Raw genomic sequence first — 18,537 nt, forward strand, 5'->3', positions numbered from 1 at the left:
ACAGTTAAATATTTCACCCTTTGTTCTCCCTGAGTGATCTACAATAATCTGCTTCATGTTGATATTTACTGCTGTGTTGCTGACAATTGCCTGAAAGAGCAGTTGGGGTGCTTCACTGGGCTGGAAAAAGTTTAGCTAAGTCAGAAAGCAGGTCCAATTAAGCAAGTTTATCTATATACATAAAGCTCTTGCTGGCACCAATCGCACATGTGTGTTTCCATCTATCACTGTTGATTGTGAATTTGGTTGCCCCTTCTATTATACAGAAAGGGCGAATAGCGATATTAAAATATTTCTTCTAATTAATTTCCTTTCAATGTGCATGAATCCATGTACGGGCCTCTAGTAGTATTATAACTAGCAATTCAGAGAAGGTGCTAAGATAATCACATTTTATTTGGCTATGTGCCTAACTCCACTGTTGGGGACTGCATGATTATTAAATGTTGAATGTTATATTAAAAGGAAGATAAATTTAAAATCATTTCAAGTATTGTATTAAGTACATTTTTTCTAGAATTACTTAAACAATGCAAAAGTTCAAGTACAGAAACAATTATGCATAATAAGGAACTTAACATCAGATAATGATACTACTATAAGCAATTAGTAAATGTTCAAATTAAAAAAGGCTTTACCTGATAGAAATTTATTAATCTTTAAAATATTTGAAATATTATAACATTTTAATTTAACAGAGTAAAAATATGTTTAAATATAATTATTTGTACTCATCATTAATAATTTAAAAACTTACCATATTTCAATGTGAGAGATGTTTCAAATAATAAGACTGCAATTAGTACATCTTCTTTAAGCACTTTATTCCTTAAGTTCAGTCGAGCATGGGCTTCAGATAGGGAAATTCTACAAAAGAAAATTGAAGCCAATCGAAATATGCTGATAGTATAAAGATGATACATATTTAGGCAGAAACAAACCAAGATATATGTGACCATAAGCCACACATTAAAGATTAGCATATTCTTTCTTTAAAAATAATTTAGGCCCTAGCTGGTTTTGCTCAGTGGATAGAGCAGACTGAAGGGTCCTGGGTTTGATTCCAGTCAAGGGCACCTGCCCGGGTTGCGGGCTTGGTCTCCAGTGGGAGATGTGCAGGAGGCAGCCAATCAATGATTCTCATCATTGATATTTCTATATCTCTTTCCCTCTCTCTTCCTCTCTGAAATCAATAAAAAATATATCCAAAAATAATTTAGTTTCTTTCCAAAGCATTTTTTTCCTACCAAGATGAACAGACTATTCTATAACAAGCAAGTATCCTGACTTATTATCAAAGAGTTGGTTTCCACCCTGGCTTATTGTTATTATTCTATACCCCCTTTCCCCAAATTCTGTTCAGATAAACACACAGTTGGGAAAGTTAACCTAACTAAATATCTCTTATAGATACATCCTTAATATTTTCTTCCAGTTCTGCATCTATTTGAAGTCCTCATAGAATCTTGACATTTCAGTGTTGGCAGAGAACTTTGAGATTAAAGTTCAAACTCCCATCAAATTAATTGAATTTTCTCTACAACACCCCAGGCTAATTATTGTCTAGTTTCTTTTGAACTTTTCCTACAATTCACTGGGAATCATAACGCAATCCATGCATATATATATGTGTTAGATTTTAGAGAGGAAGGAAGAGGGAGAGATAGAAACATCAATGATGAGAGAGAATCATTGATTGGCTGCCTCCTCCACGCCCCCTACTGGGGATCAAGCCCGCAACCCAGGCATGTGCCCTTGGCCAAAATCGAACCTGGGACCCTTCAGTCTGCAGGCCGATGCCCTATCCATTGAGCCAAACCAGCCAGGCCATGCCTTTCTTTTTAAACTACCTTTGATTACCTGAAAATTTTTCCTTAAGCTCTCATTAGGCGTGTATAATATACATGAACGATTGTTGGACTTGAGAATCAGAAAAAACTGGGCTAAATCTCCAGAACTCACTACCTGTGTGACATTGTATAAATTATTTAATTTTGCAATTATTTTGAAGTTCAGGTATGAAATGGGGATAACAATTCACAGGAGTTTTATGATTTCAAAAATAAGGCGATTGAAAATCTTGGGACTCACCCACAAAGATTATATAAATGTGAGCTGAAATTGGTTTCACTGCAATTTCCACCCACTGGTACCTGGTTCTGTCTTCTGGGATTACAGAAAAAGCCCAATACTTCTTAAATGTGACAGCTCTTCAAATATTCAAATACAACTTTTCTAGTTGGCCCACGTTTTCTTTTCTCAAGATAAATATCCCTAGTTCCTTTAAAATGTCATAAGACATAATGTTCAGGCCCCTCACCATTCTGGCTAGTGAGCAGATTTGGATAATACTCCTTTTCAGTATAGAATTATTACAGGTATGATTTGACTAGCAGAATAGAGAGAGGCAGAACTAACATTTCCTTACTATACCAGGTATTCTATTTTTTTTTTTTTTTTTTGTCTAAAGTTTTATATATGTCTCCTTTTTCCCTTATTGACCGCCCCCCCCCCCCCCCGCCCCGCCCCAAGCCATTCCCAGCCTGGGCAAGCCCTCACCACCCCAGTGTCTGTGTCCATTGGTTATGTTAATATGCTTACTATATTCTATTAATGCAACCCAAATCACAGTATTATTAACAACCATGTTATATTGTTTACTCGTATGAACCATCAAAAGAATGAAATCTCAAGTCTTTTTCATACTAAGCCTTATCACCCTTTCCCATCCATTCACTTGTACTGGGGAGGCTGAGATCTAACTGAGGACATTACATTTATCCTATTAATTTTCTTCTTGTTAGACTAAGACCATCATTCAAACCTGTGAAGAGCTCTCCAGAGGTGTTTATTTACAAATTTGATTATCATGTTCCTGCTGTCTCACCCAAGCTCCTTCTAAAAATGTTGACCAGACAGAATATGTATACAGCCTTTCAGGAAAAGAGAAGAGAGTATTGTTCAGCTCCACTTCTTTAGAAAAGCTAGGGTGGTGTTATTAGGTACCTGTCTATCTAAGTAGGAGAAAAATTCAAGGTTTATAATTCTTCTGACTAGTGGTTCATTTACTTTGCTACTTCATAACCCCCATCTCCACTCCTGGGGGTTATTTCTACAATGGGAAAAAGTAGAGCTATCATATTAAAATTAACTGTTTTATTTTTGGATCAATACAGTCAAATGTAAACTGAGGCTATATGAGTTTAAATAAAAAACATCTTTTTTACTGCAGAGAAAAAACATAATGAGAAAACATAACTTTCAAAGCTTTGAGTACTGAGTACTGATTTGAGTATAAATATTACTTCAGAAAAAGGAAAGCATTATATAATTATGTTTACCATTATAAAACATCACAGTTGATTTCTACTTTGTCTTATCTTTAGCATTTTTTCCCAGCTCTATGAAGATAAATATACCATTGGGAGAAATTAAACATATTTATCTCTTTTAGACTCATACTTGACATTTCCTGCCGGTCCCTCACTTGTCTTATTTTATACTGCAGTTATAACAAGGTATTTATTTATTTAATGGATTACTTTACTCCTGGTCTTACTTTATAATTTGTTTGAGATTATACTTTAATCTATATCAAATGAAGTAATGGTCTAGCAATAGGGAATTATTTAAACTATGATACAGTCACATCACAACACAGTAAAACTGTAATACAGCTATTAAAACAGAATGAGGTAAATATTTATGTAATGATAGTGTGATAGTATACTATATATTCCATGCATGATTCCATTTGGGCAAAAATAGAGTATCCATATGAATATATATTTATATATTATAACTAGAGGCCCGGTGCACAAAAATTTGTGCACTCGGGGGGGAAGGGGAGGTCCCTCAGCCCGGCCTGTGCCCTCTCGCAGTCTGGGACCCCTCGGGAGATAACGACCTGCTGGCTCAGGCCTGCTCCCGGGTGGCAGAGGGCAGGCCCAATCCCTAGGTGCAGCCCCTGGTCGGGCTCAGAGCAGGGCTGATTGGGGAGTTGGGGCGCCGCCCCCTGTCATGCACAGAGCAGGGCGGATGGGGAGGTTGTGATGCCACCCTCAGTCACGCTCAGGGTAGGGCTGATTCGGGGGTTGGGGCACCGCCCCCTATTACACTCAAGGCAGGGTCAATGGGGAGGTTGCGGCACCACCCCCTGTCACGCACAGAGCAGGGCCAATCAGGGGGTTGGGGCGCTGCCCCCTGTCACTCACAGAGCAGGGCCAATCAGGGGGTTGGGGCACTGCCCCCCCCCCCCCCATCACGGACAGAGCAGGGCCCATCAGGGGGTTGGGGAGCTCCCCCCTCTCATGCACAGAGCAGGGCCCATCAGGGGGGTTGGGGAGCTCCCCCGTCACGCACAGAGTAGGGCCGATAGGGGAGTTAGGGCACCGCCCCCTGTCACACACAGAGCAGGGCGGATCAGGGGGTTGGGGTGCCACCACTGTCACACTCAGGGCAGGGCCGATGGGGAGGTTATGGTTCTACCCCGTCACAGACAGAGCAGGGCCCGTGGAGGGGGGGGGGGTTGGGGCACCACCCCGTCACACACAGAGCAGGGCCGATCAGGGTGTTGGGGTGCCGCACCCTGTCACACACAGAGCCGCAGGGTGATCAGGGGGTTTGGGCGCTGCACCCTGTCACGCTGATCCGGTGCCAGGAGACCTCTCGGCTCCGCTGATCCCGGTGCTGGGAGGGATATTACCCTTTTACTATATAGGATAGAGGCCTGGGGGCAGGCTGGTTTGCCCTGAAGGGTGTCCTGGATCAGGGTGGGGGTCCCCACTGGGGTGCCTGGCCAGCCTGGATGAGGGGATGATGGCTGTTTGCAGCTGGTCACACACCCTTCAGGGTGGGGGTCCCCACTGGGGTGCCTGGCCAGTCTGGGTGAGGAGCTGAGGGCTGCTTTCAGGCTGGCGGTTTTGACTGAAGCTCCCAACCACTCCTTTTTTTCTTTTTTTTTTTTCTTCTGGGCCAGCTTTAGCTCTGGCTCTAGCTCTGAGGCTTCCACTGCTGGTTTGTTCTGTAATCGAAACAATGTATAACTTCAGCTCTGAGATCCCAGCCGGCTATATTTGTTAGAATGTTTCAAACTGCCAGCTCAGAGGCCGGCAAGGCAGGCAGGGAACGTTGCAGTCTGCAGTCACAGGAGCAAGCAAGCCTCATGTTCGCTTCCAGCTGCCTGGCTGCCGGCCGCCATCTTGGCTGACAGTTAATTTGCATAAGGATATGCTGATTAGCCAATGGGAAGGGTAGCAGTCGTACGCTAATTACCATTTTTCTCTTTTATTAGTGTAGATATACATATGAATGTTTAAATAACATTCATATGTATATTATATGTATATAATATGTATATGAATGTTTATGAATGTTTAAATAACATAGTCATCTAAAATATATAACATACTCAAAATAAATATGTATTATTATACCTCGTATATTTAAATTACATATTTGTATATGCTAGTATTTGAAGGGGTAATTTCTGAAAGAATACACAAAAACTGTTAACAGTGATTAAGAAATTTAAATTTGGGGCCTTGCCCATGATGAGTTATTATCAGAGGTAACTTTTTACAACCTGTCCTTAGGACAGGCAAATATGTAATTCCTGAACATCTGCTCTTCTTACTATCCTGGGAATGACCTTCCTCCCCCATGAAGCTTCAAGGTACCTTACTTATCCTTAGTTCAGAATGCCATAGATACTCACTTTAACTTTCCATCCCTGAACCCCTCATGTTGTGGGATTCCTATAAGTACTATATAATTAACTATGGTTATTTACAAAATAAATAAATATGGTTATTTACTTTTGTTACTCTGTTTATTGTGTTTTTTTTAAAATATATTTTATTGATTTTTTTACAGAGAGGAAGGGAGAGGGATAGAGAATTAGAAACATCGATGAGAGAGAAACATCGATCAGCTGCCTCCTGCACACACCCTACTGGGGATGTGCCCGCAACCAAGGTACATGCCTGCAACCAAGGTACATGCCCTTGACCGGAACTGAACTTGGGACCCTTGAGTCCGCAGGCTGAATCTCTATCCACTGAGCCAAACCGGTTAGGACTGTTACTCTGTTTTATGTCAATTTAATTATTAGACCAGCCAGAAGGGTAAAGGAAATTTCTTCTTCCTGACAAATGTCAACAGCCACATTTTAAAAAACAATCATTTGTATTTGAAATCCATATACTTTTCTCAGACACATCTTACACAGGGGGTCTAATAAAAATTAATTTAGTGAAAAGAAATAATTAGAGGTTCAAATGATGTAACAATAAAAGGAATTGTTAATTCACCTTAAATTCTCTTGGAACAAGGTAAATTATAAACCAACCAACCAGCAATTAAACAAAACAAAAAAAAAACCACAAATGAAATAGATAAATAAGTTAATTAAGCACATCATTTAAAAGTTAATACTGGCTTTAAAATTTTACAGTGAATACCTACAAATATTTTAATGCAGATGCTGACAGTTTTGATCCAAATATAGAATCTGTTCTGATTCTGCGACTTGCTAGATAATAGCCATGAACCATTCTTTCTGCCTCCAAGCTGAATTCTACATTCAAATTCTTTGCAAAAGCCAGCAGCTAAATTAAAAGTGTGAAAAATGTAAGAGACTCAGACTTTATTATATAATCTATATTACAAAAATGCAAAGTATATTGTCATTTTATTTTTTAAAGTTTACATATTTTATTTACATCGAAATTAAATATCTGGGGCCATCCCAAAGTCATTGAGCATTTTAAATCAGAGTCTTATATTTGTAAGATTAAAGTTTACCCCAAATAACCTCTTCCACCTTCTTGGTGCAGAAATGTTCTGTGCAACATATTGGAATGACTTTTAAGTCTTTGTTTCCAATGGAATCAAGGCTCACTCAGAGCCTTTCATTGGGAGGGCTTCTCTCAGAAGCTCATTTCCTTTTGAATAGCTTTAATTCTTTGACAGTTTATTTCCTTATAACTTTCCCTCATTGGCCCTAGAGCTTGCCCTCCGTACTTCCCTTTCTTCCTTTTAAAGAACACAACTGAACACTAGCAATGTGGGAGGCATTGTGTTAACTACTATGAATTTGGGCCTTGGAGACTCAGTAAGATTTTGGGCCGACAATAAGTTTTCAACATGATTATCAATATTTTCTCTGAGTTTTGTGCTTTTTTTCTTTCCGAGTGATTCCCATTTTCTTAAGTCCTTATTCAATGACATAATTTCCAGACTTTTCAACAATCTTAGTTGTTTTCTGGTTTTAAAACTCATAGAAAAATTAACCATAAAAATGTTGCTATTAATTATAATCTTTATATCTTAAAGATAACTTTTTAAAAAAGGATTTGGATATGTTCTGGATTGAATATGTCCTGTCTTCTTTATTTTCCTGATACTCCACAGTTCCCTCCAGACCTTTGGAACTGGATAATACTATTAACTACATCAGTAGCCCTTCTAGGTTTTATTTACCCTTTGGCGGCCCAGTCATCTGCCACCTATATCCCCCTTCAGAAAAAGACTGTTGCTCCAGCTTCTGGGAGTGCTGTCAGTATTTCACCTCTAGCTGTCAGTATTCTTCAGGGATTACTTCAGGACAACCCATATCAAATGATTCACTGAGGTGTAAGTGGGGGAGGGTGTTGTAAACCCCTCTATTTATTTTTTAAAAAAAAGGACACCGCTGATGGGTCTCCTTAGCTCCAGAGCTCACTGTAGGGCCAGCAAAGGCAATCTTTGGGCCTCTATCACAGCTTGACTCCCTCTCTGTCCAATCCTGCTTCCTCCTCCCTTGGACAGGTATTGATAGGAGAGCACTCCCTGGTAAACAATGGTACGCTAAATTCCATCTCAGTCCACCTCCTGGAGAGCCCAGGCTGCAACATATTCCATCCAATCTGTTTTGTGTGATAGGCAGATTTATCTTTTGGGGAAATCATTTTCACTATTTCACTAGCAAAGTCTATAACTGTTCTTTCCAGTCTGACAAATCAACTATAAACTCCTTTGCCTGAACTTTTCAAGGCTTATTGTAAATTTGCCAAATCCCAATCCCAGTGTCTCCATAATACAATTTTTGCTCCAGTCAGGCAAGTCTTCTCATAGTTTTCCATGCATACTCATTTCTACTTTTATGTCTTTGCTCCTATTCTTATTTCTGTTTAGCATGCCCATCCTTCCTGTCATCTAAATCTTACCTTTTCTTAAGGCCCTACCAAAGTCTCATCTCCTCTATGAAATGTCCCCAACTCTTACATTCTACTTGCTATCTTCCTTTCTGAAATCCTAAAATACTTATAGTCAGTGCCACTCAGTTTAGCATATAAATGATCACTTAATTGTTTCATGTATGTTATTTATATCTCAGTTAATGATATTTAAAAAAGAAAATTTGTTTCTATGAGAATTTAAAAAAATAAGACGTAGGCTCATATATATATGATATATATATATATATAGTATATATATAGTATTCAATAAGTCCTGACTAATTAATAAACCCATAGATATTTTTGTTTTTGATGGAAAAACTGGGTGAAAATTTATCCAGATCATTAGTGTATCTATATTAATTCTTAGAGACAAACTACTTTTTCTTCTATACTAAAAACAAAAAACAAAAAGACCTTTATTGTATTATCAATATTGTTCTTTTTCTGTTCTAATCTCTGTGAATAAACAATGCTCACAATGCATTTTTAAGCCCACCTCACCCTTCAACCTTTTACCCATGCAATATGCCTATAAGGAAGGCAGATAACAAAACAAAATTTAATGACTCATGCATTCCAACTTCCCAATATTCTCTGCCTTTTATCTATCCTGCTCAGATACTTTAACTCTACTGTGGACAGATTTCTGAATAGTTACTATTAAAAGGGTTTCACTTACAAATATTTGAGTATCTTTAATAACAATGAAAATCATTATTAAATTTATATCATCTATTCTCAGGTTCTCTGAATATGCCACAAATGTTTTCATGTCAGGACATTAAAATGACCTAGTGAGTCATGATTGATATTTCCTAAAGTCAGAATGCTGAAGGCAGTCATCTAAAGAAAATACCTTTGAATAGTCTGTAAAATGTAAATAACAGTATATCTATACAGCCTCTTATCATAATTTTCTATAGAAATATTCTATTTTGATTTTTTTTCATTGAGATTCCTTAAGCTATAGTGATTTGGACAGTGGTGTAAAGAATAAACTCAACTTTTTAAATATCTATGTCCTTATATATGCTAATATCTAGGATGGGCATGCTAATATCTATGTCCTTTTATTTAACTATAATTCTAAATATTTTCTATGCAATGTCCTTAAAATGTTGAAAAGTTAGCAGAAAGTTGGAACAAATGAATCCTAAAAACAGAAAACTGAATGCTCAAAGAGAATTGAATTTAAATTGAAAAACATTAGCACAAGTATTCTTGGTAATCATTTTTTCTCTTTTTACCTTTTCAAAATCTTCTGTTGTAAACTGTTTAGAAGCTAAATAAAGCAGCCCTTCAGGATCAATGGCTTTCTTTAAAGTATGTTGCACAGTAGGAAGAAATGGGTGGCAAGGAGATGATTCATTACAGTTAATCAATAATCCAAATACCTCTACAAGATTAGCTGGAATCAAGCTGCAATCCTACATCAAACAAAAACATAAAAGGCAAACATTAAACTCGGGCATTTTTACAAAGACTTAGGAAATAAATTTTAAATTATTTGAATTATTCATATAAGATTTGCTTATATTAAATTATATTCTGATAACTATAATAATTATGATTTGCTATTACTAATTATTATTTAAAGTGATTCCTGAATAGCCTGAGAACTTTGTAGTGACTAATTTTTTAAAGCTGCTCTTTATTAAGTATTTTCTAATACTTATTAATACATTATTCATTAAAACTTCCACTAAATTCAAATAAAAATTTCTAATGAGCAGAGACATCTGCATGGCATGACTAAAAAACATGGAAGAATTTCACACTATGTCATTATTTAGTTCTAGTATCCAATTAAGTATAGAAATGGGATAATAACAAAACATTAAGAACAACAAAAACATTAAAATATGTGGCTAAGTTCCCTGAACAACTCTAATCTATAATAATAAAAGTGTAATATGGTAATTAGTCTGGACAGCCAAACAAACTTCTGGACATCCTTCCGGATGTCCTTCCAGATGACCTTCTGGACCAGTGATTCCCAAAGTGGGCACTACCACCCCCTGGTGGGCGCTGCAGCGATCCAGGGGGGCGGTGATGGCCACAGGTGCATTTGTTTTAACTTTTTTTGTATTACCTTTCTATTCTGAGTTCAATAAATAGTTTCATAATTTCAAACTTCAATGTTTCTAATTTACACCTTTCTTTACTATATTTTACAAAAAAGGTAGAAACATTAATACATATATCTTTCTGTTTAATTGCTATTAAAATTAAAAAAATTAATTTCCAGGGGGCGCTGAGTAATATTTTTTCTGGAAAGGGGGCAGTAGGCCAAATAAGTTTGGGAACCACTGTTCTGGACGAAGCCGGGGCTGCGAGGGCCGAGGCAAGTCGCCACGGCTGCGAGGGCCGAGAGCCGAGCCCCTTGTGCAAATTTCTTGCATTGGGCCTCTAGTAATAAAATATGCATATATCTTACCATCTGACCAATTAGAGTGTTGGTTTTCTGCATATTTTTCCTTGAAGCTGAATCCATATCAATGAAAGACCAAAAACTGCACTGAATGGGAAAAGTCGTTTGTTGATTGGTGTCATCCCCAAACTTCTTTCCCGGGATGTACACTGTAATGCTTCTGCTTTCCATAACTAAGTCAAAAGACATTACCCATTTATTAAGTTCATTTTGGTCTATATATCTACAAATCAATAAAAAATATTGTTATATAGAATGTTATTGTCTAAACTTTAGATAGTAAAGACACAAGTACATTAGATTGTTTTGCATTATTATACAGATACTTGTATAATAATGTTCATAGCAGCATTATTCACAATAGCCCCAAACTAACAACGGCCCAAGTGTCCATCACAAGATGAATAAATTTTTAAATAATTATATATGTATAGCCCTAGCTGGTTTGGCTCAGTGGATAGAGCGTCAGCCCATGGACTGAAGGGTCCCAGGTTTGATTCCGGTCAAGGGCATGTACCTTGATTGCAGGTTCCCTGGCCCTGGTTAGGGTGCATGCAGAAGGCAACCAATCAATATGTCTCTCTCATCGATATCTCTCTCTGTCTCTCCCTTTCCCTTCTACTCGCTCTAAAAATCAATGGAGCCCTAGCCAGTTTGGCTCAGTGGATAGAGCGTCGGCCTGCGGACTGAAGGGTCCCGGGTTCGATTCTAGTCGAGGGCACATGCCCCAGTTGCAGGTTTGGTCCCCAGTGGAGGACATGCAGGAAGCAGCCAATCAATGATTCCCTCTCATCATTGATGTTTCTATCTCTCTCTCCCTCTCCCTTCCTCTCTGAAATCAATAAAAAAATATTTTAAAAAAATCAATGGAAAAATATCCTTGGGTGAGGATTAACAACAACAACATATCTATCTATATGTATATCTATATCTATCTATATCTATATCTATATCTATATCTATATCTATATCTATATCTATATCTATATATCCTTAGGTGAGGATTAACAAAAATAAATTATACCCCACAGCCAGGTGGGCTTTATTCTAGGTATGCAAAGCTGGTTCAGCATTTGAAAATCAACTAATGTAGTTCATAATATCAACAGGCTAAAGAAGAAAAATCAAATTATTATATCAATTGATATGGAAAAGTATTTGATAAAATCCAACTTTCATTCATTAAAAATAATTCTCAGTAGATTAGGAATAGAGGGAACTCCTTCAACTTGAAAGAGAACATCTACAAAAAACTATAGCTGGCATCATACTTAAGTTTCCCATCATATTTGGTGAGAAACAAAGCTTTCCTGCTAAGACCAGGAACAAGACAAAGGTGTCCCTTCTCACTACTGCTTTCAATATCGTATTGGAAGTCCTACTTAATGTAATCAGGTAAGAAAAGGAAATAAATCTGTTTCAATATAAACTGAGAGCAAAGGCATTTTGCCCATTAAAATTTTCTGTTTTTATTTATAAAGATTAAATGAAAAATGCCACTTAGTATAATTCTCAGTTTCTAAAACAAGTACAATACACTCTTAACTGTTAAGTAGCTCCTTGACAATGATGAGACTATAAGTTAAACAGGTGAAAATTAATTTGAAAAAAATGTTTACCTGATTGAAGCTGTTCAAGTTTATCTTTTTTGTATGAAGCCAAGTCTCCTATAAAGCAGATACCACCTTTAGCTAGCAAAGCACTGCCAGCTTGAATGCTAACCGCTCCAGTTCCATAATTATTCCTGAATAGAGTAGGAAAAATTTCAGTAGAGACTGGATGACGTACACCACGGGGCACAAGGTTTATACCATAATTCAAAAGCCTAGGGAAAAATAAATTATTCATTACTATTATTTAATATTTGGTTTTCAGAAATCATAATGTGTAACATACACAATCAAATTTAATTTGATTTCAGAGAGGAAGGGAGTGGGAGAGATAGAAACATCAATGATGAGAGAGAATCACTGATTGGCTGCTTCCAGTGGAAACCCAGGCATATGCCCTGACCTGAAATCGAACCGTGATCTCCTGATTCATAGGTCAACACTCAACCACTGACCTGCACTGACTGGGCTCCAAGGCCCCCTTTTTCTCTGACTTTACAGTGAGCTAAAAGCAACCCTGCCTTGGCTAACTTCTGAATGAGCTAACAACAGCTCTGACTTGACTCACTTCTTTCCTATGTTTCTAGGAGGGAACCAAAGCAGAGCACCACAGCTCTCTCTCCTGCTGCTTCTTCTATCCTAAAACTTTCCTTTGTTTCACTATCCCCAACTTTAATAAACATACTTTCAAAATCACTTGGACTAGTGTTGTGAAATCTTTCCTACACGAAGTCAATAACCTACACGCTACAGGCTGGTCTGAGGCAAACCTGCTCCAGGCTGGTCCCTGTCAGGTAACAAAATGATTTATACCCAGTTCAATATTATAACTAGTTTATATCCAGTTCAATTGGTTTTCAACAATGGTACCAAAGCAATTCAATGGGGAAAGAAAAGTCTTTCCAAAAAATGGTATACAAAAATTAGAGAAATATATAGCAAAAATATTAACCTTGATTCCTACCTCAAACCATATACAAAAATTAACTTGAAATAGATAACAGACCTAATGTAAGAGTGAAAACTAGCCCGGCCAGTGTGGCTCAGTTGGTTGGGTGTCATCCCTTGCACCAAAAGGTTGAGGGCTTGATCCCCCATAGGGGGCATGTTAGGAGGCAGCCAATTGATGGCATTGATGTTTCTCTTTCTCCCTGTCCCTTCCTCTCTCTCTAAAAGTCAATAAAAAAATATATTTTAAAAGTGAAAACTACAATGCTTCTAGAAGAAAACATAAAATAACATAATCATGACCTTGGGGTTGCAAACACTTCTTAAACAGAACTGACAAAACATAAACATATAAGAAAGTAATAAATTTGATTTCATCAAAACTAAAAAGTCTGTTCATCAAAGATATCTAAGTTTTAGACTGGGAGAAACAGTTCATGATACACATATATGACAAAGGAAGCATATCCAGAACAACCCAATTTAAAAGTGAGCAAAGAACTTGAACAGACACTTCCTAAAAGGAGATTGAGTAGCCAATAAGCACATGAAAAAGAACTCAAATCAGTAGTTGTCAGGGAAATGCAAATTAGAATCATAATGAGATACTACTTCATATACACTAGAATGGTTAAATTGAGAAAGACTGACAACACCAGAGAGGAAGGGAGAGAGAGAGAGAGAGAAACATCAAAGATGAAATTCAGTGGTAAGGATAGAATCAACTGTAACCTTACATTGTACAACCACTTTAGAAAAATGGCACTGTCTTATAAAGGTAAATATACATCTATCTTATGACACAGCATTTCCACTCTTTAGTATTTATCCAAGATAATGAAAACACATGTCCATAGAAAGACTTGTGCAAGAATGTTTACAGCAGCTTTATTTTTAATAAAACATGCAAAACCTAAATCTTCACCACCAGAAGAATGGATAAACAAATTCTGGCATAGTCATATAATGGAATACTACTCATCAATAAAAACAATAAACTACTAATACACACAATTGGGTCAATATCAAAAACATGTTGAGTGAAAGAGACTAGATACAAGAGTATGCACTGTATGATTCTATTTATATTAAGTTCAAGAACAGGAAATTAATCTATTGTGACAGAAATCACCTGTGGAGATAGGCACTGTTTGGAAGGAGTGAAAGAAATTTCTAAGGTGATGGAAATGTTCTATATCTAATTATGGTGATGGCTATAGGAGTGTATGGATTTGTCAAAATTCATCAAATTGTATACTTAAGATCTGATTTCACTATATATAAATGTTACCTAAAAACAAAACAAAACAAAAAACCCAAATCTCTCACACAGCCTCAAATGCCACAGGAAAAGTCAAAGGTTAATGACAAAAGCAAAGGAGACAAGGGCCTTAATTTATAAGCGGTCTCACAAATCAATAAGAAATAAACAACTTGCCCTAGCCTGTTTGGCTCAGTAGATAGAGCTTTGACCTGCGGACCGAAAGGTCCCAGATTCAATTCTGGTCAAGGACACATACCTCGGTTGCAGGCTCATCCCAGCCCAGGCCCTGGTTGGGGCTCGTGCAGGAGGTAACCAATCGATGTTTCTCTCTCACATCAATATTTCTCTCTGTCTTTCCCTCTCTCTTCCATGCTCTCTAAAAATAAAAATAAAATTAGATATGATTTGTGAAGATTTGAAAAATTAAGTCCTTAAAAAAAAGAAATAAACAACTTAACAGAAAAGTGAAAAATGATCAAGGAGTTTCATAGAAAAATAATAGAAGCGTTTGACAAGCTGTAAATGATGCCGAAATTTATTTCCAATTAAATTTGTGCAATCTGTAGCAGTTAGCACATTTACATTGCAATTTAATTTCAGCAAAAATATTTGAATTTTATTTTTTAAAACATATTTTTAAAATTGATTTCAGAGAGGAAGGGAGAGGAAGAGAGAGAAACATCAATGATGACAGAGAATCATTGATCGGCTACCTCCTGCACGCCCCACACTGGGGATCAAGCCTGCAACCCGAGCATGTGCCCTCATGGTTCATAGGTTGACGCTCAACCACTGAGCCACGCCAGCCGGGCTCTTTTAATTTTAAATCATTCTATATATTTGATTTTTTTCTTTATAATGGCATATAAGATATTAATATAAGCATATTCCTAGCTTTCTGAATATTTTTTAAAAAATACTCATTCTTCTTGGAGAGGGATAGAGTTAGAAACATCGATGAGAGAGAAACATTGATCAGCTGCCTCTTGCATACCTCCTACTGGGGATATGCCCGCAACCAAGGGACATGCCCTTGACAGGAATAGAACCTGGGACCTCTCGGTCTGGAGGCCGACGCTCTATCCACTGAGCCAAACCGGTTAGGGCACTTTCTGAATATTAAGTAACTTTTAAAAAGGGGTACTTGTTAGTGAGGAGCCCCAAAATGCTGAGTAAAGGTTTATTCCAATGTTAGAGTGATACTCCCAAAACAGTAATTTGGGCACTTTTGACAGCCTTATACGGGTATAGTGAGTCAGTATTACTGAGTGGAATATTAAAGAAAAATAAGAAAATGGCTTGTTGGCTATCAGAGGGGAGATTATTTAAAAAATAAAAACAAAGTACAAAAGCAGAACACTAAGGCAGGGAATGGGGGAGGAAGGAAGCCTGAGAATGATGCATTTATTTGTAAAGGTCTGAGTGGGGAAACAGATGGAAACTTTGAACGGTTAGATTCTCAAAACATTGAAAGCAAACATCCGAATTCATATTTTAAAAGTTTTAAATTTCATTGATAAGTGTTTAAATAAATTTTTGCCCAGGTAAGTCCTAAATATTTGTCTTGTAATAATGCTCGTGGAAAAGATTTATGCAAATCTGTGACCAATTTACTATGTGAAAAAATTCCTATCACATATTTTACCTGTCTACAAGTAGAGTATCACTTGTTATAATTAAAATATCCAGGCAATCTTCCAGTTCCTTGTTAGAGTCTCTTGTCTGAACTAGACTCATCAGCAAACAGAGCTTGAGAAAATTGTAAGTCCCGGGAGGAACAATGTGTGATGCAAAGATATTGGCAAGTATTGCTGTAAACTTCCAGCATGAGCTGGAAGTCAAAGAGAGTAGACACCTGAAATTGTCGCTAATTCCTGAAGGAACTGAAAGTAAATAATAACATGTTTAAAAGGGTTTTAAAACAAGAAAATGACATGATAGATGTCTAATTCTATTTATCTAAAATATTATCACCAGATTACAGTTATTGTAATGATGCCATATTAAAATTCTTATAGATAACATTATGATTGGAGGTCTCTCTGGTCTATCATTTCTATCCCACGAAAAGAAGCAGTCACCCCAAGTGTCTACAGAGATTGGTGGCGGGGTGCAAGCAAATTCTTCATTCCTTTCCTTTTAAGACCTATCTGAGCAAAGCCAGATCACAGGGCTCCTGTATTACAGTGTTTGCTTCTGTATTTCTATGTTTGACTAAAAAGCAGAATGGGAAATATTTGACGGTTGCTGTTAAAAGGGCAGATTTATACTCTAGTATTCTGAAAGCATTGTGCTATACTATATGGTAACATTATAGACCTCCACTTCCTCACTCTGTCCAACTCCCGCAAGTTGGACAGGATGAGTGATTTAATTAAATTGGTCAGTTTTGGAAGAATAGCTGTGCATGTATAACCTAGTCACTTTCTCCTTCCTTTTGGGCTATGTGGGAACCATGCCAGAGTCACAGGATAGCCAAGGCTAATTAGAGTGTGGAGGCCTTGTTGATAGTACACCAGATGGCCAAGGCCACTCTAAACATGGGAACCTTAATCAGAGTGTTCAAGACTAAGATACCATATGCAGGTGCAAGGCCACAGTGATCTCACAGTACACTGTGCATGCGTGCCTTTCTGTAGCCAAAATTATTGATGTAACTGTTGACTAGAGGCTTCTTTTGTCTAAGTCCGTGGTCAGCAAACTGTGGCTCACGAGCCACATGCGGCTCTTTGACCCCTTGAGTGTGGCTCTTCCTAAGCCTTAGGAGTACCCTAATTAAGTTAATAACAATGTACCTATCTATATATATAGTTTAAAAAATTTGGCTCTCAAAAGAAATTTCAATCATTATACTGTTGATATTTGGCTCTGTTGACTAATGAGTTTGCCGACCACTGGTCTGAGTGATATAATACATGTTCACCAGCCAGTCACAGTGTCCTGGGGAGAAGCTGAGGCAGGCTCAGAGGATGTAGCTCCTATGTGTGCAGGAAAGCCTGGAGAGGTTGGGGAAGCTGCTGAGGCAGAGAGCTCAGGTGCCGTGGTGAGTCTAGGGGCAGCGTGCAGCTGCTCAGATCATAACCGTGAGTACAGAGATTGATGTTGCTTTGTGAGAAAGATGTATTTGGTTTATCAGCTGGTGTGCGGCTACCTGTATGGGACTTTGCTGTGAAGGACTGTTTTGTCTGATGGCTATGTGGCCACTGGCTTCTATATGAAAAACTCATTCTTATACACCCACAACTTCTCATGGCTTCTCCGTCTACCACCTGGCATCCAAAAAGGTCCAGCCCCTGGCAGAGGGGTTTGGCCCGGACAGTTAGTGCAATGGGCAGGGTTTGAGAAGGAACCTGCCCCCACAGCTGGCGTAGTCAAGCAAATTTAGAATATATGAACTCAGGGCACCTGTGCTGAACTGTGCTCTAGCTGTGCTCTGACAGGCTACCATCATAGAGCAATGATTTCTTCTACTCACCCCTGTCCATGGACCAAGGAAGGCTGCCTTAGTGTAGCTTTTACCACAGTTGAGTGGTTAAATTTGCCTAATTCTGGAGTTCAGCATGAGAAAGCATACTTTTCCACCTACATATAAGTCATGTTCTGCTACTAAATCAATAAATCTTGAAACACTTCACAGCAGAAAACATTTAAAAGATCACTAAAATGTCCATTGTGCATTAGTGCCTTTCTTTCTTCAACATTTTAATTTTATTAAGAAACTTTTTCTTCAAGATAAGCAGAGGTATCTAGAATCAACTTGCATTTAAAGTCTACTTAGGTCTCTATTATTGCAGATGGTTATCTAGGGATTCTTTAAAAAATCTAACTCTATTCAAAATTTAACTAGCCCTTGCTACATTTAAATATTTGTGTGCCAAGTTAAAAGAGGTCTGCTCTCCACTTTTGTTTACCTAATGCATAATTATATTGAAAATGCTAAAGAAATTGTAAGATAGCTGATATTTTGACCCCCATCTGCCTTTCTCTTTTGTCTTATATCTCAGTTGGTTCAGAATTCAAATGAGGAAAAGGATGATAGTTTATTGGGCTCTCTCAGATCAC

The 18,537-nt window shown here is 37.7% G+C and overlaps 1 protein-coding gene across 1 annotated transcript in view; it reads right to left on the bottom strand.

Moving 5' to 3' along the window:
* MCMDC2 (minichromosome maintenance domain containing 2) overlaps positions 1-18,537 on the bottom strand; it is a 38,662-nt gene that overhangs the window by 9,247 nt on the left and 10,878 nt on the right. The window contains exons 9-14 of the mRNA XM_070392012.1: positions 16,121-16,358; positions 12,273-12,478; positions 10,660-10,826; positions 9,470-9,649; positions 6,466-6,608; positions 758-867 (exon numbers count right to left, since the gene is read on the bottom strand). Of these exons, the coding sequence (XP_070248113.1) occupies positions 758-867; positions 6,466-6,608; positions 9,470-9,649; positions 10,660-10,826; positions 12,273-12,478; positions 16,121-16,358 (1,044 nt within the window). The remainder of the gene's footprint in view (positions 1-757; positions 868-6,465; positions 6,609-9,469; positions 9,650-10,659; positions 10,827-12,272; positions 12,479-16,120; positions 16,359-18,537) is intronic.

Source organism: Myotis yumanensis, unplaced genomic scaffold (genome assembly GCF_028538775.1).
Source record: "Myotis yumanensis isolate MYYU_CA2020_CCGP unplaced genomic scaffold, mMyoYum1.0.hap1 SCAF_15, whole genome shotgun sequence".
Taxonomy (NCBI): Eukaryota; Metazoa; Chordata; class Mammalia; order Chiroptera; family Vespertilionidae; genus Myotis; species Myotis yumanensis.